The following is a 21848-nucleotide window of genomic DNA, read 5'->3' as shown; positions in this document are numbered from 1 at the left end:
CCTCCGTAACTGCCCACCGCCAGCCTGCCTTCTGACCTCCCCCCATGAACCCCCCTGCTCCCCTGGCCTTTCCTGAACTCCCCCACCCCGACCCTGCCTGGTGGGTCTCCTGCCCTGACCCCTGCCTGCCCCTGGCACTCCTCCACCCCCTCCTCGCCTGCCCGCCACCCTGCCACACAGCCCAGCAGATGCTGGCGCCACGGGGCCCTTGGCTGAGCCCGGCTGGGCGGCCACACCTTGCTGGCCCTGCTCCCCTGTGCTTGACCGCTGTCGGGACAGGGCTGCACCCCGCTCCAGGACGGGCCCTTCTCTGGGCGCTTCCCTGTGTGTTAGTAGGTCTCTCCTGCTCAGCTCACAGCTGTCCCGTGCTGCCTGGCTGCCTTCAGGGCTGGAGGGCAGAGCCTGCCTGGGACCCGGGGCTGCGGCTGCCTGCTCCCCTCCTCTGCTCCCTGCCGCCCCCCCGCCCGGTGACTTGGGACTCCCAAGCCGTTCTTGCTGAGAGGTTCCCGCGTGTGCCTCTTGCAGGGGCAGCCAGGCTGAACCCCGCATCCCGGGTGGGTGGGGGGCTCCACACGCCTCTGCCCTGTCCCCCCCAGGGCACCGTCTCTGGGGATGGGGTGCTCCTGGTGGCGCTGACGGCCGGTGCCTGGGACCCCGCCCATGTTCCCGTCACGGGTGTCCTGTTGCAACCAGGGGCCCAGACTACTTACAGTGGCTGTCCTCTGCTCAGAAGTGAGGCCTGTTCCCCCAGCTGGGGGAGAGACGGGGGCGCAGCGGACAGAGCTGTGCTGGGTGTCGGGGGAGACCCCACAGGAAGCTGCCCCGGGTCACCCCTCACAACTGCCATATGGCCAAGCCAAGGTGGCAGGCGACCCTGTGTGAGCACCTTGCAAAGAGTCCCTCCACACTCCCCGGGCCACGCCCCCCGTCCCTTAGCGGCTCCTCCCTGGGAGCACGTGGACGCTGTGGGCCTCCTCTCCGGGGTGTGCTGAGGGCCTGCTGCGAGGGTAGCTGGAAAAAACACTCCAGGGGGTCCCGGAGTTCCAAGGAGCCGGGTGGACTCACTGGCTGGCGCCCCTGTTTCCCCGTCTCAGGTTTCAAGAGCTTCTCGCTGACGTCCGTGGAGCTGCAGATGCTGACAAACTCGTGTGTCAAACTGCAGACCGTCCACAGCATCCCGCTGACCATCAACAAGGAAGGTGGGCTGCCCCCACCCCGCACCCTCCAGGCCGCCGATCCTTACTGCTGTCGGCGCTGTCCTGGGGCCGGGGCCTCCATGCCCGGGCGTGTGTGTGCTCCTGTCGGCGTCCCCCTGGAGTGGACGGGACAAGTTGGGGTGACCCAGGGGACCAGAGAGTTGGTCCCGAGTTCCGAGCTGCTCCTCAGACCCTCTGTGCTCCGGTCTGGCCCTGCTTCCCGTCCCCCCACCCACCCCCACGTGTGGTCGTGCCGCACCTGCGTTCACTGTTACACTCGTGCACACGCGCTCGCACACAAGAGCATGCTTTGCACACTGTGCCTCATCCACGTGACGTGCTCCCCGCCCCTCTCCTGTCCTGAGAGCTCGTCTCCGTCCCTGGTTTGCCCACACTGTGAACTTAGCGCTCCATCCTAAGGCCGAGTGGAGGCCACAGCGGATGTGTTTCTGCTCACGTTGTCGCCTGGTCCCCAACTAAGCCAGTGACAGCCACGCGGTGTCCCCCACCCCCACCCATGAGGGTCCTTGAAGCAGAGCCCTGCCTGCTGCCTGCCCCTCCCAGGAGGACGGGCGCTCACCTGTCTGGTCTCTTGCACAGATGACGAATCTCCTGGGCTCTACGGGTTCCTGAATGTCATCGTCCACTCTGCCACCGGCTTTAAGCAGAGTTCAAGTAGGTGGCTGGTGTGGGGAGTAAGGTGGCCGGACCCTGAGCCGGAGGGTGCGGGGACCAGGGAGGGGGCTGACCCCCTGGAGGCGTGGTACTCGCTAACACCCGCTGGGTGTGGGGTTGCTTTCCGGGGTGGACCTAGCCCTCACCTGCACCTGGCTGTTCAGACTCTGGGAGCTGGGAGCTGTTCCCTGCAGGCAGGTCGTGCAATTGTAGAGGTCAGGTTTTGCTACAGAGAAGGAAATCAGTCCTGAATATTCATGGGAAGGACTGATGCTGAGGCTGAAATTACAATACTTTGGCCACCTGATGCGAAGAGCTGACTCATTGGGAAAGACCCTGATGCTGGGAAAGATTGAGGGCAGGAGGAGAAGGGGGCGACAGAGAATGAGGTGGTTGGATGGCATCACTGACTCAGTGGACATGAGTTTGAGTTAGACTCCGGGAGTTGGTGATGGACAGGGAGGCCTAGTGTGCTGCAGTCCATGGGGTCGCAAAGAGTCGGACAGGACTGAGCGACTTGAACATCAACAAAATGCAGCCTAGGTCTCCAGGAGGCTGAGGGCTGGCACCTTGACCCTGGTGCCGGGGAGGTTTTGCTGCTCTGACATGCCGAAGGGATACCCTTTTAATCCTTCCCCTTGGAGCCATCTGTCCCAGCCACTCTGGAGTGGTGGGGGTTGGTCGCATTTTGGCGCAGGCTCAGCACGCACTCACCTGTCAGCCTGACCCCCAAGCTCTTAGGGCCCCTTGGAGGAGGACACGGGGCACGCACCCTTCTGACCATGCCACCGTCGCTACAAAACCGAACCAGACGTGCCTGATGAGCCCCAGAAGAGAAACTGTTTCCAGGCCGGGTGGATACGATCAGAGCTTTGTATCCAGGATATATCGAGAAGGCTTACAGTGCCATGCCTGAGATAGCCCCGTCTTTTAAAAATGAGCAAAAGATTTGGATAGACAAAAAAAGCAGATTTATTATAGATTTGTGGTTGAATGGGAAACATGGGCCAGAGAGCTCTTTTCAGGAGTGACGGAAATGCACTAAAATTGCACGGTTGTGATGCCTGCAGAGCTCTGCAGACTCACCCGAAGGCGCCCAACTGGACGCTCACATGGGCGAGCGTGAGGGCACAGGCGTTCATCCCTTAGCAGAGCCGCTTTTCAGAGGGAGCGACACCGTTTCTGTTGGAAAAGTCAAAACCATAACTGATTTGAATAGGCCTGAATACTTATTCAAATACACGTTTTCGCTTTACCCTACAGTAGCTTCATTAACAGGGCTTCCCTGGGGGCTCAGACAGTGAAGAATCTGCCTGCAATGCAGGAGAGCCAGGTTCGATCCCTGGGTCGGGAAAGATCCGCTGGAGAAGGGAAAGGCTACCCACTCCAGTACTCTTGCCTGGAGAACTTCGTTAATACGCCGATGGACCGAGCCCCTTTCCAAGGCCCTGCACCACTTCCCTCCCAGGGCGGAGCTCTTTCCACGGCCCTGCACCACTTCCCTCCCAGGGCGGAGCTACTGCCCGTGAGCAGGGGAGCTATTGTCGTGACAGGTGCCAGCCTCTAGCTGCCCTCGTGAGACGTGAGGCTGTCCTGATGGCTCTGCTTTGGTGTCTTGTTTTAGGAAGAAAACCGAGAACTTTTCCGGGTGGTCCAGAGATCAGGATTTGGCTCTTCCACTGCAGGGGATGGAGGGGGGCACCGGTTCCATCCTGGGTTGGGGTCCCAAGATCCCGCAGGCATCATAGCGCTACCAAAAAAAAAATACCCCAAGACACTTGTTTTTTTCTTTATGACTTAGAAAATAACACCTGCTTTTATGAGAAGTGTGGGTGGCAGAGGGCCAGGTGGTCAGTCCTGCTCTCCGTGTGGCCCCCGTAGGTCTGTACTGCACCCTGGAGGTGGATTCCTTCGGCTACTTTGTAAATAAAGCCAAGACGCGCGTCTACAGGGACACGGCCGAGCCCAACTGGAACGAGGTGAGGCCCCGCTTCCGGGCAAGCAAGAGGCGCTCGGTCCACGGGCTGTGACCACCAAGGGCTTCCCTGCCGGCCTCCGTGCCAGCAGCCGTTCCCGGAATCTCCCGGGGGAGCAGGTGGGCCAGGAGATTTTATCTCCGTGTTCCTGAGAATTCGCCTGCACACACACACCCCGCCCCGCCCCCTACCGCCAGTGACGGAGACACTTGTTTTGCTGGCAGAGCGTCTGGAAAAAGGGCTTCAAAGTGCTTCTTACCGTTAAGGCCCTTGTTATTGCTGAGTGTTTATCTGGGAGGTTTCCATTGTGTTTTTGCTCCGAAATTGGAATGAGCCTTGGGCACCGTGACACTCTTGAGGCCCGGAAGCCAGGGCTCTGCTCCTGGGGCGGGGGTTGCCTTGCTGGCTGGAGAGGACCCTGGGCTCTGTTCTCAGCATCACGTTTGTGATCGTTAGACCTGCCACACTCCACCCTTGGACCGGGGTCCTGGGGAGCCGGTGGAACTCCGGGCGCCCGGGCTGTCTGGGGCGGGGCGGGGGTATCGGAGCCAGGCGGGCTCATCCAGGAGGGCGTGACCCCGCAGAGGCAGCGCATGCCGAGGGGGCTGTAGAGACCGGGCTTGGGCTGAGGGGCTTCAGGGCAGCCCGCCACCCTGGTTGCACGTGTGGACCGTCTAGGTTCTCGCAGGTTCCCAGCACGCGCACCGTTCCTCGCCCCCCCCAATCAGGCTCAGAAGTACCTGCTCTCCTGACCCCCGACCCCCGTTTCCCCACCAAGAACCCATGCTGGCGAAACCCTGCTGGGAAACGCCGGAGTTCCTGGGGTGTCTTGGGGGTGACGGAGGAGGAAGCAGACCCTGCGCGCCCCGCGGCAGACACGCTGAGAGCCTGGAGGAGAGCCTCTCCTCCCGGGTCCCTCTCTCGCCTCGCCTGGGTTGCCTCCCTGGGTCGATGTTTATGTTTTCCCTTCAAATAGACTGTCCTCGGAGCAGCTTGAGGGTCTGCAGCAGCAGGACAGAGCACGCCCATGTCCCCGACCCTGGCCCCCCAGTGTCGACCCACCTCGAGGGCGCTGGTCGTGATCAGTGGGCCCCCAGAGACACTCCCCCCAGAGCCCACAGGGGTTCTCGTTCGTAACCAGCCCCCCGCCCCGGGGCCTCTGCTGCGGGTGGTTCAGGAGGTGTGCGAGATGTCCCGGAGCTTGGGTTAGGCGTGAGAGGCGCCCGGAGCTTCCGGAAGCTCCCACACTAGCCAGCGGTGTGATCCTCACCGGGCAGCGGCTGCCGAGGGTCTGCATCGCGGGGTGACAGCGGGGAGGGTCTCGCCGTGGGGGCTCAGGGGAGCTGTCTGTGCCGGCAGCGCTGGCCGCCCCTCTGCAGGGCCCTTCCGGTAACCCGGGGCTTTCCTCCTCTCTCCGGGGCGCAGGAGTTTGAGATCGAGCTGGAGGGCTCGCAGACCCTGAGGATCCTGTGCTATGAGAAGTGTTACCACAAGACGAGGCTCACCAAGGAGGACGGCGGGGAGAACGCAGACCGGATCGTGGGCAAGGGCCAGGCGCAGGTGAGGCGGCCCCTCCGCTGCCCGTGGGCTCCGGGGGATCCCCCCGCCTCGGACCCGCGCCCCCCGCCTCCGGGTGCCCCGTGCGCTTCCCCGCTTGACGCCCGGGGACACCGAGGCGGGGGTCGGGGGACACAGCAAGGCAGGCCCGGCTCCAAATCGTCGGCCGTGGGAGGCCTGGGCTGGCGCCGTCCTGGGTCCTTTCCCGACCCAGCCTGTCTGCCACTCAGCGTCTTGTCCCGAGGGAATTCCAGCTCTACCTGTTTTTCCAGGAGGCCTGTGCCACCCTGGCCTCTGGAGAGCCCAACGTGGCGCCCTGCAGGGTTGCCCTTGGCAGTCAGGAGCCGCCTCTAATTGGAAAAACCAGACTCTTGAGTCTCCCCACCTGGTGCCCCCTCTCCAGCGTGTAAACCCCACTTCCAGGCCTGCAGCTGCCTCCCCCCGTGGGGCGGGCGCCGGTCCCCCCAGCCCCCAGAGCTGGCAGAGGAGCCCCTGGTGGGTCAGAAGGAAGTCTCACAGAGGATCGGGGAGGGGTCCCCAGGTCCAAGCCCTCCGGGCCCTCAGCCTTCCGAGGACAGGACGGGCCCCCCAGCTCTCACAGAAGCACCCGCCTTGTCCTTCTAACAGCCTCACCTGCACGGCTCTGCACCCCAGGAGGAAGCGCCAGCACCCTCTTTCCTTACGGGGCAGCTGACCAGACCCAGCTAAGGGGGCTCCTGCCTGCCCTGCCCTGGAGGTGGGCCTTGACTGCTCCCCGAGTGCCCCAGGAACCCCCGACCCCACCACGAGGCCTCCTGGGGGGAGTGGCTGGACGTGCCAGGTAGCCATGGGAGGACAGGGCTCCCCAGGAGCCCCTGCCGCCCTTCACCCCCCGCCCGGTGCAGGAAGTGAAAACCCTCCAGGCAGAGAGGGTGACTCACACCCCGCAGAGTTCCTCCTCTCCGCTGCAACCCTGGGGAGTCCTCGCCACAGCTGGCTGGCTGGCTTCCCGGGAGGGGCATGATGCCTGAGAAGCTGCTTAGGGAACTGGCCGGCTTGGGGCCTCCAGGGACCCCTGTCCTTTGGGACTGGGTCTGAGAGCCAGGGTGTCCCTCTGATCACCTGTCTCTACCGCCATCCGCCACCTGCCAGCTGGCACCATGGGGCAAGGGTGCCGGGGGGGCGTGGCACGGCCAGTCCTGGCTGCCCAAGGACAGAAAGCTGACGGTGCCTGGGGCTGGGTGCTTCTCGGGCAGGAGGCTGTGACTGCATGGAATCCCAGGGATTCCAACCTCACTGCTCACCGTCCCGGTTTTGTTTTTTTTTAAGTGGTTACTTAAAAAAGAAAATTTTATTTAATTTGTTATTATACGTACGTATCGTTTGCCTCACTGGGTCTTTGTCGCAGCGCGGGCCCCTCTGTAGCTGCAGTGAGCGGGGGCTACGCTGGTTGCAGGGCGCGGCCTTCCCACCGCTGCAGCTCCTCATCTCCGAGTGGCGCGGACTCTGGTGGGGGCTTCAGTGGTTGTGGCGCCCCCGGCACTAGAGCACATGCTCAGGAGTTGTGAGCAGCTAACGTGGAACACGTTTCTCCACAGCAAGTGGGGTCTTCTCGGACCAGGGATCGAACCGATGTCTCCCGCCCTGGCAGGAGGCCGCCTTGGTCTGTCCTTGATATACGGCGGGGCGTTGCCCAGACTGGACTGTTCCGTGGGCGTCCTGAGCTGGACGCCTCTGAGCACGGTGGTGTTCAGGCAGCTGCCTGGTGCTGGTCATCACTCGGGGCCTTGGTCATCGCCTACGTGCTCGAGGACGGCTGGCCTCCTTTGTACCCACCCCCTCATTCCCTCCTGCACCTGCCCCCTGCCCCAGCGTCCGTGCCCCACACCCAGGCTCTGCCCACACCTTGCCCAGCCCGTGGTGAGCTGGCAGGCTGGGTGCCCGATTCCTTTTCTCGAATTTGGTTCCTCCAACCTCGGACTTGATGTCATCTGCGTCCTCCTGCAGGACTGGGGCCCCGGGGGTGGCGGGGTCTGAACCGGGGCCTCTGAGCACTGCTGCTGGGTAACTGGGGGTCTCAGATAGGAAAGGGAACGCTCGTGTTCCTCCTTTATGGAGTGAGGCTCTCTCTCTGGAAAGAGAGATTGAACTGGGGTCTCCTGTGTGGCAGGCAGATTCTTCACCGTCTGAACCACCAGGGAGTGAGCGGTAGTAATCAGATAACAGCGGGACTGAGGGGGTTTCTGGAGGCGCTGCTCTAGTGGGACTCTTGCTGAAGACAGGCCCAGCTCATTCGGACGTCACCAGGGAAGGCGGGGACGAACAGCGTGGTCACATGTTGAGGATGGTTAAATATTGAGGGTGGGAGTTTTAAAAAATTTTTTCTTAAATATTTACCCTCTATTTTTTTGGCTGTGTCGGGCCTTAGTTGCGGTTGCGGCACAGAAGAGCTGTCATTCAGGGCTTGGACTTTGTGTTGTGGCCCTTGGGGACCCTAGTTCTCCAACCGGGGATTGAACCCACGACCCCCAGCACCGCAGGGCGGACCACCAGGGGCGTCCCTAGGGCAGGGGATTTTTGCTTAACTGACTTGGCAGTTCAGTTCAGTCGCTCAGTCGTGTCCGACTCTTTGTTTCAGCAGGGTTCTTGCTAAAACCCAGCTCTTGGAGACAAGACCTGCAGGCATACCTCAGAGGTGCTGCAGTGGAGCAGGTCACGTGACGTTTCTGGTTTCCCAGTGCGTGTAAAGGGTATGTTGACACTGTACTGAGGTCAGAGTGTGCAATAGCGTCACGCCTGAAAGAAAGCAGTGTACGTGCCTTAATGAAAAACACGAAACTTCATTACTAAGAAGTGCCAACCAGCACCTGTCAACACGGGCTTGCTCCACACCTTCAACTTGTGAAAGATGCAAATGGCGGGGCACGGGAAAATGAGGGCTTGTCTGCGGACTCAGGTCCCCAGCCCCGCTGCCCTCCTGGGCCCTGGCGTGACTCAGAGCCGTCATCAGTCCTGGGGACGTCCTGGAGGGCCGGGAGGGGGTCTGTGACTCAGGCTGGGGGCAGCCGGGCTTGTTTACGAGTCTGGATCCTCAGCAGGAGGAAGGAAGGCAGTCGGGAGGCCGGTCGTGCTGACAGCCTGGGACCCCAGCCAGCTGCCCTCCCTCCCCGTGGACACGTATCTCTGTGGGGGCACCTCAGGGAGGCTGTCGGTGACTCCCGGGCTCAGTCTACCTAAATGGGGTCTTTCCCAGCAGTTCTAGGTAGTCTCCCAGCTGGACCACGTGCGAGGGGTGTGTGGCCCTGCCCTGTCCTGCTGTGGGGGAGGGGTGGCTACACCCCCGCCAGCCCTCTCCCCCTCCCTCACACACACCTCAACTCAGAAGCTGAGTGCAGAGCCCTTCCCATGAGCAGCGGGTGGGCACAGCAGCCAGCAATGTCCAAGCTTGGAGCCAGCCCGGGTCAGCAGGCCCCAAGGGGCCAGGGGCAGAGGCCGAACATGGTGTCAGGGCCGGAGGCGTCCCAGTCGTCCGGGGAGCCGGGTCCTCGCCCCCCAGGTCAGGGCTCTGGGTCCACCTGACCCTCCGGGCGGTGCTGTGCTGGGGAGTCCTGGGTTCAGGAGCCACCGGCCTGGGAGCCGGGGGTGTCACGGGGTCGGCAGAGCCCAGGGAGGGTGGAGCCTCGAGGCGTCGCGAGTCGCTTCCTTCCGTTTTCCTTCTCGCCGCCTTGTGCAGTGTCCGTCTCTTCTGCTCAGAGGGTGCCTTGACGTCGTCGTTGTTCAGCTCTCGGGGCACTTGCCTTCTGCCCCTAACCCCAGCCAGCCAGAGTGCGGGTGGGATCCCTGGAGGCAGATGGGCAGGGGCATCAGTCCGCAGGCCCACCCACCAGCAGGGCCGTCTCAGGGCTGGCCACGTCCTGTTCCCCGTGGGCATTCACGTGCCAGGGCCGCTTGGGTGCTGGGAAGTGGGGGGGGGGGTGCTGGGGGGTGGTCAGGGATGGACGAGGTGCGAACCTGTCTCAGGGCGTCAACGGTGACAGCCCCTTGGAGTGGGCAGGTCCGCGGGGTCTCCAGCCCCATGAGCGTGAAAGGGGTGCAGGTGGTTGTTAACCATTTGAGGCCGGTTGGAGGCTGCAGAAGTGTGCAGCCACGGAGCCCCTCGGGACTCAGCTTCCCGGGACTAGTCCCAGGGTCCCTGCCACCGTGCGGGGCGGTGCGCCGCAGCCCAGGCCCTCCTCGCTCTAGCGGGGGTCCCGCTTGGGCCCCTGCATCTCTTTTTTCATTGACTGACATCCGCAGCATCCCTTTCAAGTAGAGAAGAAGCCAGTGAAAAGTGAAAGTGTTAGTCACTCAGCCGTCCGGCTCTCTGGGACCCCTTGGACTGTAGCCCGCCAGGCTTCCCGAACCAGGGATCAAACCCAGGTCTGTGTGTTGCCGACAGATTCTTTACTGTCTGAGCCATCAGGGAGATAAGTCAGTGATCTTAGTAATTTACAGTGTTTGACGACTGTTAACAACAATCACATTTGAGAATATTTCCATCCTCTCAAAGTGGTTTCCCTGTTCCCACCCCCAGGCCCAGGCTGATCTGCTTTTTGTGTATGGGATGTGCTCAGTCTAAAGAACCCATCTGCAAGGCAGGAGATGCAGGTTCGATCCCTGGGTGGGCAAGATCCCCTGGAGGAGGGCATGGCAAGCCACTGCAGCATTCTTGTCTGGAGAATCCCCCGGACAGAGGAGCCTGGCGGGCTACAGTCCATGGGGTCGCAAAGAGTCGGACAGGACGTATTGACTCAGCAGTTGCTCACACTGCGTGTTTTGTGTAAACAGACTTGCGCTCTGTGACGCGGTTTCTGTGACTGGCTTCCCCCACTTAGCGAAACGTTTCTGAGGGTCACCCGTGTCACGGTGCGCTCACCACATTCCCTTTTTTGGCTGGGCCGGCCTCGCCCGTGTGTCCACAAAGCACGTCTTGCTTCCCTGTCTGTTCTCTAGTTGTGGGGCCACCTGGGTTGCTTCCAGCTCGCGGCCGTGACGGTGAGCGCGTGTGAACGTGATATCAGCACAATAGCAGACGGTTTCCTCCTTCCTGTGTGGAGAGCTGGGGCCATCGCTGGGTCGGGCAGCCAGGGTTGGCGCTGTGAGCTGTTGGCCTGCTCTTCTCGAGGGTTTCCTCCTTCCTGTGTGGAGAGCTGGGGCCATCGCTGGGTCGGGCAGCCAGGGTTGGCGCCGTGAGCTGTTGGCCTGCTCTTCCCGAGCGCCTGCAGTGGTTCACGTCCCCGTGGAGGTGCCCAAGGGCTCCTCTTTCTCAGCGTCCTCGACAAGCCCCTGTTACTGTCTGCTTGTTTATTGGGGTGCATCGGGTCTTCGTTGTGGCACTCGGGGTCCCTGCCACGTCACGCAGGCTCTTTCGTCACCGCGCGTGGACTCCCTAGGTGTGGCTTGAGGGCTCAAACCCGCGTCCCCTGCCTTGCCTGGCGGATTCTCAACCACGGTACCGCCTGGGGACGTCCCCTGTCTTGTCTTTTTTTGATCAGAGCTGTCCTCTGGGTCTTGGGGTGATGCTGGAGCCTGGTTGGGGCCGGGGGAGGGCAGGAGGGAGTTAGCGACGCAGCCGTCTGAGCTCCGGGAATGTGCTAGAGAGACGGAGGCTGGAGGGCCGCGTCCCCTCCCTGACCACTCCTGGGAGCAGGTTACCGCGCGGGGCTTGGTCCGGAGGGCCGGGGAGGCCCTGCTGGCCCGTCCTGGGCGCTGACCATGTCCCGGAGGAAACCGCAGCTCCAAGGAGGCGGGTGAGGAGGGAGCCACGTGCCCTGTCTTGGTCCTGCTGCCTCCTGGGGCGGGTGGACGAGAGCAGCTCTGAGTGTGTCCGTCAGGCCGCCCATCCCTGACTACCAGGCCACCTCGGCCTTCCAGGCAGAGCTCAGGGCAGCCGTCCGCTAGGCCTGCCACCCACCCTTGTGCCCTGGGGATGCCCCGTGCCCTGGGGGAGGCAAGTGGAGATGCTGACCTCTGTCCGGGGAGGAGGAGCCCCGCCCGCCCGGCCCACGCGCTCCTCCCCAGACCCCATGCGCCCAGGGCTTTCCCGGAGGCACTGGCTCTTTCCTGGTCCTCCCCAGTGAGCTCCGTTTCCAGCCCGGGTTCCCGCTTGTTCACTTCCCTGTCTTGTAAATAGCCCGGGCGCGAGTCCGCCATGAGCACTGTTTGTGGACAGAGCCTGGCCCACGGGGGGCCATCCTCACGTGGCTTCCGCCCGCTGTTTGTTGGAGCCGGGCCAGCCTGTGGACCGTCTCCCCTGCACCCCCGGGGCCGGAGGGCAGGCAGGTGGAGGGGTGGACGGCGGCACTGAGCCCCTGGTCCCCGGGCCGAGTGGCCGGTTCCAGGGGTTGTGGGGCCTTCTCCCACCCGAGTCCGCCTCCGGCAGGGATGGATGTGGTCGCGGCCGTGGCTCTCGCAGAACCTAGAAGTGGGGGGGCAGGTCCAGCCGTGTGGCGTGCTGGCCGGGCAGACACGGGTTACTCAGCGTCTCTAAACTGCCCAGCAGGAAACCAGCCCCTTGAGAAGGAAGAGTGGCTTTTCTGGGCTCTGGAGGGAAAGCGTGACGCATCGGGGTTCCCGTAACCAACAGGCTGCCGGTGGGGGTGTTTTTCCCACACAAACAAAGCGAGCGGTGGGACTAGGCGAGCCTGCAGGGGCAGGGCTTCCTGAGAAGCCGGGTCAAAAGGCAGCGGGGCCGGAGCCCGGCACACTCCGGCCCGATGCTGCTGCCTGCCCGCTGTCCCATCCACCACGCTGCTGCCTCGCCGCCAGCCCCTTGGGCAGCGGGGCCAAGCATGCTGGAGACGCCGGGTGCGGCCGCGCTAGAGACGCTCCTGCGGCACCTCCACCCTGGCCTGGCGGGCCGCAACCGGGCTTGCAGCACCTCCCTGTGGACCCACATCCGAAGCCTCGTGCACAAGGGCAAGGTGGGCCTGCGGGAGGCCGGGGATCCCTGGGGTGGGCGCCACCGGGCCCCCTCCCCAGCCCTGTCCCCTTGCTGGCTGTGCTGGTCTCAGTTCTGGAAGAGGAGGGGAGGGATGGGGAGAAGGGCCCAGGGATCCCCAGCCTCTGGAGGGAACCGGAAAGGGCGTCTTCCTGTTGCTCTGTCTCCCCGTTTAAAGCTGCCCGTAGGGATGCCCCGGCGGGCCCAGTGGTTCCGACGCCGCGCTTCACTGCAGAGGGCAAGGCTTCGATCCTCAGCAAGGAACTAAGACCCAAATGCTGCACAGCAGCGTGGCTAGAGAAGGTCTTTGCTTTTAATTAAAATAATAGAACTACCATCAGTGGAGGGACCCTGTCCCTTTCCTTGGGAGCAGGCTTGCTTCCTGGGAGGCCAGGACACGGGCGCCTCGCCCCCACACACCTGGCCTGGTCGGGACCCAGGAGCTCCTCTGGTCCTAGAGCCGCGAGGGCCCTGGGTGCCCCCTGCCCCCGCCCGCTGGTGCCCCCGCCCGCTGGTGCCCCCGAGGAGGTGGGACCGTGGCTGGGGGCCAGCAAGCCCCACGGGCCAGTGGTCTGTGCCAGCTCTCTGCTCGCACACCCGCCCCTCAGGCTGGGGTCCCCACGGCCCCAGAGTGTGGCCCCAAGAACCTCCCAGGCCTGGACTGAAGACCCCGCCTGCACAGGCCCCCACGCCAGAGGGCCGCACTAAGGGGAAGACAGGGTCCCCAGCTCTTAGATGAAACATCACCCCACCCCCCAGCCCCCAGAAGAAGATGCTGTTGAAATCAGGCTTCCCAAAGTGCCGCCTACATGACTGGGCAGCCTTCTCCTAGCTGAGTGAAGCCCTCTGTGATGCTAGGCGTTGGGGAGCAGGACAGCTCCCAGCCCCCCAGGCTGCCAGGGCGGGCATGAGCACCCCTGGGAAGCAAGGGTTCCCGGGGGAGCAGGGTGCAGGGCCGGAGTGGCCGTTGACTCGTCCCCCAGCCGAGCCTGGGCTGCAGGCAGCGAGGGTCTGGGGGCGGAACGGCTCTGAGGCTCCAGGACTTTTCTAGCGGGTCCTCCGTCGGAACCCCGCTTGGCCTCCGGAGAGAGGTGCCGGCCGAGGCCCGCCGCTGATTCTGCTTGGACGTGGAGGAGTGGCGGGCTTGGGCTTGCTGCCTGGCCAGGCCTCTGCTCAGATGCCCAGGGCTTCCGGTAACCACAACCCCTTGCTTTCAGCTGGACCCTCAGACCCTGCAGGACAGAGACTGGCAGCGGACCGTCATCGCCATGAACGGGGTACGTGCCCCCCCCGGCGCTGGGCTGGCTTCTGCTGCCTGCAGAGGGTTGGGGTGGTTCCAGTCCCTTCTGAGACCCTCGGGGCTGGAGGAGACAGAGAAGCCACAGCGTGCTCGCCCGAGTCCACGCAGGCCGGAGTCTTGTGGCCGGAGTGCGGGTCACCCGCCAGGCACTGGGCGTCCCTCCTCAAGTGGGGCTCAGGGGCATCACGGGGACGGAGGGGGCCTGGACCCTGGGGTCTGCCCATACAGACTGAGGCCCCTGATTAGACTCTGGTGCCCCATAAGAATTGAGACCTTAAGGAAAAGCACTGGCGCTCGCCAGAAAAGCTTGTAGGGCATCCTGGAGGAGGGCGTGGCAACCCCCTCCTGCACCCTTGCCTCGAGAACCCCATGCACAGAGCAGCCTGGCGGGCCGCAGTCCCCGGGGTCGCACAGAGTGGGACACGACTGAAGCGAGTTGCATGTAGGGCACAGGGCCACCACTTGCTAGGCGATCGGTGGCGTGTCGCTGCGCTGTTTTCTATGCGTTTTCTCTGCTGTCTTCTTTTCAGCTGTCTGTTTTGTTTTGGGGTGTAGCCAGGCGACAGCCTTGTGATAGTCTCAGGTGGGCACAGAAGGGACTCCGCCACACACACACGCATGTCCGTTTCAGTCCAGTCGCTCAGTCGTGTCTGACTCTTTGCGACCCCATGGCCTGCAGCACGCCAGGCCTCCCTGTCCATCAGCAACTCCCAGAGCTTGCTCAGACTCAGGTCCATTGAGTCAGTGGATACGTATATGGATACATGGATCCATTCTCCGCCAAACTCCCCTCCCATCCAGGCTGCCATGCAACGTGGAGTCTCATGGTGCTTTCTAATCAGGATTAAATGAGAAGCATAAGCCACAGGGTCGTGGGGGGAGGTTGTGCAGGAGCGGGTCCTCAGACTGCCCTGGCTGTTCCCGGCCCGCCCCCGACCGGACCCTAGCCTGCCATCGCGGGGCTCTGGGAGCAGGCTCTGAGGACCAGGAGGCTGAGACGGTCGCGCCCCCCGTCTCCCCTGCAGATTGAAGTGAAGCTGTCAATCAAGTTCACCAGCAGGGAGTTCAGCCTGAAGAGGATGCCTTCCCGAAAACAGACGGGCGTCTTCGGAGTCAAGATTGCCGTGGTCACCAAGTGAGTGGCCGGGGCTCCTGTGTCTCGTCTCCGAGGGCGGAGGGCGCTCCCGCCCCAGGTGTCTCTGCAGGACGGAGACGGTGTGGGCCTCTCTCTCTGTGCGCGGTCGCTGTGCGGGGACCCCTTGCGGGCCCGTGGAGCACTCTGTGCGTGGCTGCCTTGCGTGCTGCCCCCTGCCCGTGCTGCCCCCGGAGCCGGGCTCACCAGGGTTCCCTTCCCTGCCTTGGGATTTGTCAGGATCCGAGCTCCTGTCCTGCCCCCCGCGCATCACGGGTCAGCCATCAGGAGACACTTGGGTGCAGGTTCAGGGCGGGCCTTGGGGGCACAGCCGCTTCCTCCAGAATCCACCTTCCCCGGTTTGGAGCCTGGCCCGGCCCTGACCTCACTGGTGGTCAAGTTGGACACCTGGCTACACCCAGCCGTCCCCCCAGCTCCTCTGGGAGGTTCTGGGCAGGAGCAGGGACTCCCAACGAGCACACTGGTGAGAGGGGCTGGGGACGGTACTCTGCTGGGTCGTGGATGCAGTCGCTAAACTAGACCGAACCAGCCCTCCAGACTGTGTTCTTACTGTGAAGAGTCTTAGAGTTCTTACTCTGGTGCCCTGCCTGCAGGGGCTAGAATTGTCCTGTTAGGATGCGGAAGAGAGACGGGCAGCGTCGAAGGATTCCAAGCTGAGCACAGGGCCAAGGTGGTCCCGCGGACTCTGTCCTCTGGCCTGGCTGCCTGCCGGGCGCGGGGCTCCCCTCTACCTGAGGCCTGGAGGGGTCCCCCCACCCCCGCCTGACTCAGAGACCAGACCGCTTCCCAGGACCCTTGTAGTCAGTCAGCCGTTAACCCAGGGCCCCTGGGGGCTCCAGACTGACCTCCAGTAGCCGAGCTCAATCAGAAAGGCCTCCCGATCGCACCCCCAGGGCGGGTGTGCTCGGAGGGTGTCCAGCCCCCCAGAACTGTTGGAAAGACCCTGATGAGATGGAGGCTGTGACGATCGTGAGACGCAGAACCCAGGGGGGACACAAGGCAGGCTCTGGTGCTGAGGGGCGAGGGGGCGGGGCTGCCGGACGCTGAGGCACCGCCCCCTTCCCCCCCCCCCCCCACCCGCAGGAGGGAGCGGTCCAAGGTGCCGTACATCGTGCGCCAGTGCGTCGAGGAGATCGAGCGCCGGGGCATGGAGGAGGTGGGCATCTACCGCGTGTCCGGAGTGGCCACGGACATCCAGGCCCTGAAGGCGGCCTTTGACGTCAGTGAGTGTCTCAGCGGGTGGGCGTGGTGCGTGCGCCGCTGGGGAGGGCGGTTTGGCAGAAGCCGGTTCCTAACCCGGCCTGACCACCCGCGTGGCTCTGGCCAAGTAAGACCAGGGGCTTCCGTGGGGCGGCCCCTGCTCTCCCCCCGGGGGCTCAGCTGCCCCACGCCCCGCCCCGTGTGTGAGTGTGACCAAGCCCTGGGGTCGGCGAGTCTGGTGCCAAGAAGCTGGTGTAACTGCCCCGATTGCCAGATACGGCGGGAGACCCCAGGGTTGTCCTCGGTGGATTTCTCCTGTGGCAGGGGGCCTGCAGCCCTGGACGGTGTGGCGCCGGGTGGGGGTCACCGCCACTGTAGTTACAGCTGCCAGCTGACCCGCACGGGCCGGCTGGGGCTCAGAGGGTGCAGCCGACTCCGGGTCCACAGCGGGCTCCCCTCCACGTCCACGCTCTTCCCCAGACAACAAGGACGTGTCGGTGATGATGAGCGAGATGGACGTGAACGCCATTGCTGGGACGCTGAAGCTCTACTTCCGCGAGCTGCCCGAGCCCCTCTTCACCGACGAGTTCTACCCCAACTTCGCTGAGGGCATTGGTGAGCACGGGGCGTCCCCCGTCCCCCTTCCCGTCCGCCTTTGGTGAGGGGGGAATCCCGAGTTTCAGCACAAACTCTGCGAGTGGTGGGGGACCGGGAACCCAGCCTGGGAGGCCTCTGCGGGCTGACCTCTGCGCTTGTCCCTTGAGGTCGCGGAGAGGGGGGCTGACGCTGTGGACTCGCCAGTGTGGGGTCCGGAGGCTGCTGTCCTCACTGGCTTCAGACCCTGGCTCGTCAGGGCTTTCGAGTACCCCCTGACCCCGGGCCCACCTGGAGGGTGGGGGGCACTGGCATTCTGGGTGGCCGCAGCCTCTGCACCTGCCCCAGGGCTGCTCAGCAGAGGACCTGCCCTCACCCACCCCCACCCAGGTGCAAAGGCTCATGTGATGGGGGGTCTGTGGCCCCCGCGTCCCCTGAGCAGGACATGGGAAGAGCCTAGGGGCCAGGAGGGCAGCTGTGCCCAGCACCCCTGACGCTGGTCCCTGTGGTGCCCTCCACCACTCTGAGGTTCAGAAAAGGTGTCCAGGGTGGCCAGGCTCCCACCCAGGGCCCTCACCGGGGGCCAGCATGGGAGGCAGGACGGTGACTGGCCTGGGCCCTGGGGGCGCCTTCCAGCCCCGGGTTGTGACTGTGAAGTAACCCCCGCCCCGCAGCGCTCTCAGACCCCGTGGCAAAGGAGAGCTGCATGCTCAGCCTGCTGCTGTCGCTCCCGGAGGCCAACCTGCTCACCTTCCTCTTCCTCCTGGACCACCTGAAGAGGTAGCCCCCCTCCTCTGGGGTGCTCAGGGCTCCAGTGGGTCCCCTGTGCCCATCAGACTCCCTGGCACCCGGGGCCTTCCCTCTGTAGTGCTCCCACCCATCTGGGGGTGCCCCTCCGGGTACCGGCACCACCGTCACCCGCCTCCCCCTGCGCCGTGGCCAGCCGCAGGCTCGGGTGTCCCCTCCCCACCCCGCCCTCCCCGTGTGGGCCTCCAGCCCTCTGCGGCCCGGTGGGGGTGGGTCAGCTGGGGAGGAGCCCTTCCGCCCTCCCGGCTGGGGTGGCCTGGGTCCCTGCCCACCTCCATGCCCCCATCCCCGAGGTGGCATAACAGCAGTTTCCCCCCCGCAATCCCCCACAGGGTGGCGGAAAAGGAGACAGTGAATAAGATGTCCCTGCACAACCTCGCCACGGTATTCGGCCCCACACTGCTCCGGCCCTCAGAGAAGGAGAGCAAGCCGCCCGCCAACCCCAGCCAGGCCATGTCCATGACTGACAGCTGGTCCCTGGAGGTCATGTCCCAGGTGCGGTGGCCTCGCCTGCCGGGCCTGGACCTGTGGCCTCTGCTTGCCCGCCCCCGCACCCCCCGTACCCCGTGTCCCGCCAGTGGCTCCCACCAAGCCGCGCAGGGGAGGTGGCCGAGGTCGGGACAGGGCCACGAGGCAGACAGGGGTGGGGAGGGTGGGCCACGGCTACCCCCTCTGCTCTTGGCTGGGGCTCCCAGGACCCGCCCCGCTTGGCGGTCCTCCTGCCGTGAGCGGCCCTGGGTCCTTCGGGGGGGCCTCCCGCTCTGAGCCGCCGGCGCCTCCCGCTCCGCCCCGCAGGTCCAGGTGCTGCTGTACTTCCTGCAGCTGGAGGCCATCCCCTCCCCGGACAGCAGGAGGCAGAGCGTCCTCTTCTCCACCGAAGTCTAGAGGCCCCCGGCCCGCCCCGAGAGAGCAGGGACGCGGGCCCTCCAGCCGCAGAGCGGGAGCTGAGCCTCCCGGAGGAGCCGCCGGCCCCCCCCCGCGGCCCGCGCTGCTGCGAGAGACAGCGCCCCCTGGCGGGAGCGGCCGGGGCGCGCGCCGCCCGTCGTGGGCCCGGGCGGGGCCGGGCGCGCCGAGCGGTTTTCGCGAAACGGCCGCCTGCGCGTCTCGGGGGCGAAGGGAGCCGGCAGGAGCGGACTCGCGGGCTCGCGGGTGGTCGTCCTGAATAAACGCCGCCGCCGCTTCACGCCCGGGGGCCGGGCCCCTCGCGTGCGGGCGGGAGCGTGTCGGTTTCCCAGATCAGAACGCCCGGCTCCTGTTTTGTAACCGGCTTGGAGGAGCCGAGTCTGCACCGTGCAGCGCCCGGCCCCGTTCGCCTCCCGGCTTCGCTTTCTCTGCAGAAGGCTCTGCGGCAGACGCGGGTCTCCCTCCTGCTCTGCCCTCCGTTGCTTTGTCTCTGCCCATCTCGCGGGCAGCCCCCCACCGACCCGCGTCACGTGCAGGGCCCGGACACCAGGGGAGGGGAGCCCCGGGGCTGCGCACTTGGCCGCTGCTCGTCGGGGGAGGGCGGACCCGCGCACCGTCCAGAAGGTCGCCGGCCTCCTCCGACCCTTGGCGCGTCTGCCCCCTGCCCTCCCAGTCCCCTGATCACACCGCGCCCCCCCAAACCCCTGACACCCAGATTGGCTGCGCCCCCTCGCCGCTCGCGCCCCGCAGACTCTTGTAAAGGTTTTCCTCTCTTGGTGGTAGCGGCAGCTTGTTTTAAACTTTGATTCGGATAGCCTTTTGATACTTGAATATTTTTGAGTTTTATACAGTTTCTAATTTTTTTTTTCCTAAAAAGATTCAGATACCCACTAAGATGTTAGAATGTACTCTGTGGACACGCGGTGTCCACAGCGGCATCTCGTCTTCCTCCACACGGCAGCCCTCTTTCCATCGGGAGCTGCTCCGGAAGTCTCCTGGGCACCCGGAATTGGGGGGAGAGGTTGGGAACAGGCCGAGGGTGGGGCCGCCTGCCCCAGAGCAGGTAGAGGGGCCGACCCTGCCCGGCGCACACACTCGGCGCCCCTGTGCTGAAGCCAGCACGTGGCTGGTTACCCTCCCGACCGTCTGACTTAGAAGACAGAACTGGGGACACCTCTAGGTAGTTTGAAGACGTGCGTCTGTGAAGAATTGCATCGCCTCTTTCTAAGAAGGGTGGGGGCAAGGAGAAAAGAAACAGGCGAAGTTTCCAGGCTGGACTTGCGCTGGAAGAGAGGATGCGCTGAACCAGAGGAGGGTAGCAGAGGCACCAACTCAGGAAAAGGCGTTGGTTTGCCACAGGATTAGACCAGTCACGGGGGGGCACTGCCCGGGCCCCGTCCCGTGTCCCCGGCGGGGCGGGAGGCTCTACCCCCGTCGTGTTGACGGGCAGAAGCTCCAGGCACGTGGGGGCCACGTGCCCATCCTGTCTGCTCGCGGACTTGCTGACACGGGGGACAGAAAAGCCACTGGAAGGTCTTACGTCCTCATCTTGTATTTATTTGGTCGTACTTTGGACTCGTGGGGAGAGCTGTGGTCCCCCTGGGGGATGAGGGTGTAGCAGAGGTCAGGGGGCGTGTCCTCTGTCCCTGAATGTTCTCTGGACTCGGGTCTCCTAGGGGCCTCCGGCCCCCGACCTCTTCTAGCCTGGCTTCCCGTCCCGTCCAGCCCTGCCGAGGGAACGCACTCTGCCTGGAAAGCCGTGGCCTGGTCTCTGTTTCCCTGGAGCCTTCATGATCTGCACCCATCACGTTGAAACTGGAAAGCCGTCTCAGCGTCTGCCAATTCCGGTTCCCTGCCGCACCTCCTCCCCCTGTTTCAGCTTTTCCTTTACTTAGGATGCGCGCTGTCGCGTGGTGGGATGACTTCTTTCTTCCACGGCTGTCGAGGCGTTCCTTCACTGGCCCACCTTCTCAGCGGTCGCTCTGAGTCCCCAGGCATCTCCGAAGCCGGTGGGCGGGTGACCGCCTGGGGGCCGGACGTGACCTTCCACGAGGCTCAGTGGCCGGACTCCACCTCGCCGCCCTGGGCCCTGCGTCTGGAGCCCGGCCGCACGCTGGGGCCAGTGGTGGGTCTCTAGGCGGCCGTGTGTCTTGAGTTCCAGCTCGGCTGTCTCTCCCACCACAGAGGGAGGGGAGGGAAAGACTGCTGACGCTTTCATTAAAGTTCCTTGAGGCGACTTGCATCCGTGGTGGTGGCTGCCATAGAAACGCCGGGACCAGGGGCTCCAGGGGCACCCCCAATGGGGCTGATGGGTCAGGGCTGGGGGTGGTGTTGGGGCTGGAAGCGGCAGCAGGTGGAGTGGGCAGGCAGGCATCCAGGAGGCCTCCCCGAAGAGGTGGGCACCGCTGCAGATGGGCCCGGCCCGGGGCGTCCGCTTGCCCACATGCCGCCTCCCTGCCAGGCGTGGGGCCGTTGGGTTTGGGGTGAACAGCTGCGGGGACATGGGCATTGCCCAGTGCCGGGGGCGGGGGTCCAGCCACGCCCAGCGCAGCCCTGCCCAAGCCCTCAGCCTCGGTGGTCTCCACCGGTGCTCCCGGGCCCAGCAGCCCTGCCCAAGCCCTCAGCCTCGGTGGTTCCACCGGTGCTCCGGGTCCAGCAGCCCTGCCCAAGCCCTCAGCCTCGGTGGTTCCACCGGTGCTCCCGGGCCCAGCAGCCCTATCCAAGCCCTCAGCCTCGGTGGTCTCCACCGGTGCTCCCGGGCCCAGCCTTTGGGTTGTTGGCCGCAGAGCATGGGTCCCCTAATCTGCCATCAGCCTTGCCTTCGGAAAAAGCCACCCAGTATCCAGGGAAGCCGTGCCCCCCATGGAGATGGGCATGCCAGGTGGGGACCTGCATTGCTGTCCTTGACACCTGCCAACACCTGGAGGCTGCTCCGGGGTGCCTTCCTTGAGGCGTGAGGGTTGGCGTTCGCAGAGCTGCATGGACACTGTGCTGCGGCCCTCCTGACGCCTGCTGACAAGGAGAGGGCTGCTGCGGGCCCCTACCTCGGATCTGACCCCTGGAAGGCAGTTCTGTGTGTGTGCACGCTCCATTGTGTCTCTGAGACCCCCTGGCCTGTAGCCCACCAGGCCCAGCCCCTCTGTCCGTGAGATTCTCCACACAAGAACACTGGAGTGGTTTACCATTCCCTCCTCCAGGGGAATCTTCCTGAAAGTCTAGTTACATCTCTCTATCCCTACCTTCCGGGTCCTATTCGAAAACCTTTAATAAAAAGAAAAGCGCCAACGCGTCTCTCTCATGAGGAATCGATTTGGGGACAAGCTGACGGTTCCCCGTTGTTCCTGAGAGCAGGGGCTTTGTCCAGACGCCCAGGCCAGTGGCACAACCAGGGAGTGGGGCCGTTCACTGCTCTGGGGTCTGAGGCCTTAGACCTCAAAGACCCTCGGAGTCAAGCCCTTTGCTTGGTAGGTGGGTAAACGGAGGTTGCACAGAGGCCCCCCCGCCGTCTCGGCTGTTTGAAGAGCAGAGA

The 21848-nt window shown here is 64.4% G+C and overlaps 1 protein-coding gene and 1 long non-coding RNA gene across 4 annotated transcripts in view; one reads left to right on the top strand and one right to left on the bottom strand.

Moving 5' to 3' along the window:
• Nucleotides 1-20561, top strand: part of BCR (BCR activator of RhoGEF and GTPase) — an 85691-nt gene extending 65130 nt beyond the window's left edge. For all 3 annotated transcript variants that reach the window (XM_027956858.3, XM_042234165.1, XM_042234164.1), the window contains exons 13-23: nt 1095-1199; nt 1797-1871; nt 3753-3850; nt 5273-5407; nt 13580-13639; nt 14688-14797; nt 15899-16038; nt 16496-16630; nt 17284-17389; nt 17749-17911; nt 18212-20561. In XM_027956858.3, the coding sequence (XP_027812659.2) occupies nt 1095-1199; nt 1797-1871; nt 3753-3850; nt 5273-5407; nt 13580-13639; nt 14688-14797; nt 15899-16038; nt 16496-16630; nt 17284-17389; nt 17749-17911; nt 18212-18301 (1217 nt within the window). In that variant the 3' untranslated portion in view covers nt 18302-20561. The remainder of the gene's footprint in view (nt 1-1094; nt 1200-1796; nt 1872-3752; nt 3851-5272; nt 5408-13579; nt 13640-14687; nt 14798-15898; nt 16039-16495; nt 16631-17283; nt 17390-17748; nt 17912-18211) is intronic.
• On the bottom strand, nt 2826-6701 carry LOC114108852 (uncharacterized). The gene is made up of 3 exons (XR_003585599.2): nt 6038-6701; nt 4107-5754; nt 2826-3621 (listed from the first exon to the last, which is right to left on the bottom strand). It is a non-coding gene; the product is annotated as an uncharacterized LOC114108852 (long non-coding RNA).
• Nucleotides 20562-21848: the final 1287 nt, after the last annotated feature.

Source organism: Ovis aries, chromosome 17 (assembly GCF_016772045.2).
Source record: "Ovis aries strain OAR_USU_Benz2616 breed Rambouillet chromosome 17, ARS-UI_Ramb_v3.0, whole genome shotgun sequence".
Lineage (NCBI taxonomy): Eukaryota > Metazoa > Chordata > Mammalia > Artiodactyla > Bovidae > Ovis > Ovis aries.
The sequence above is the reverse complement of the archived record's forward strand: the minus strand, read 5'-3'. Positions and strand labels throughout refer to the sequence as shown.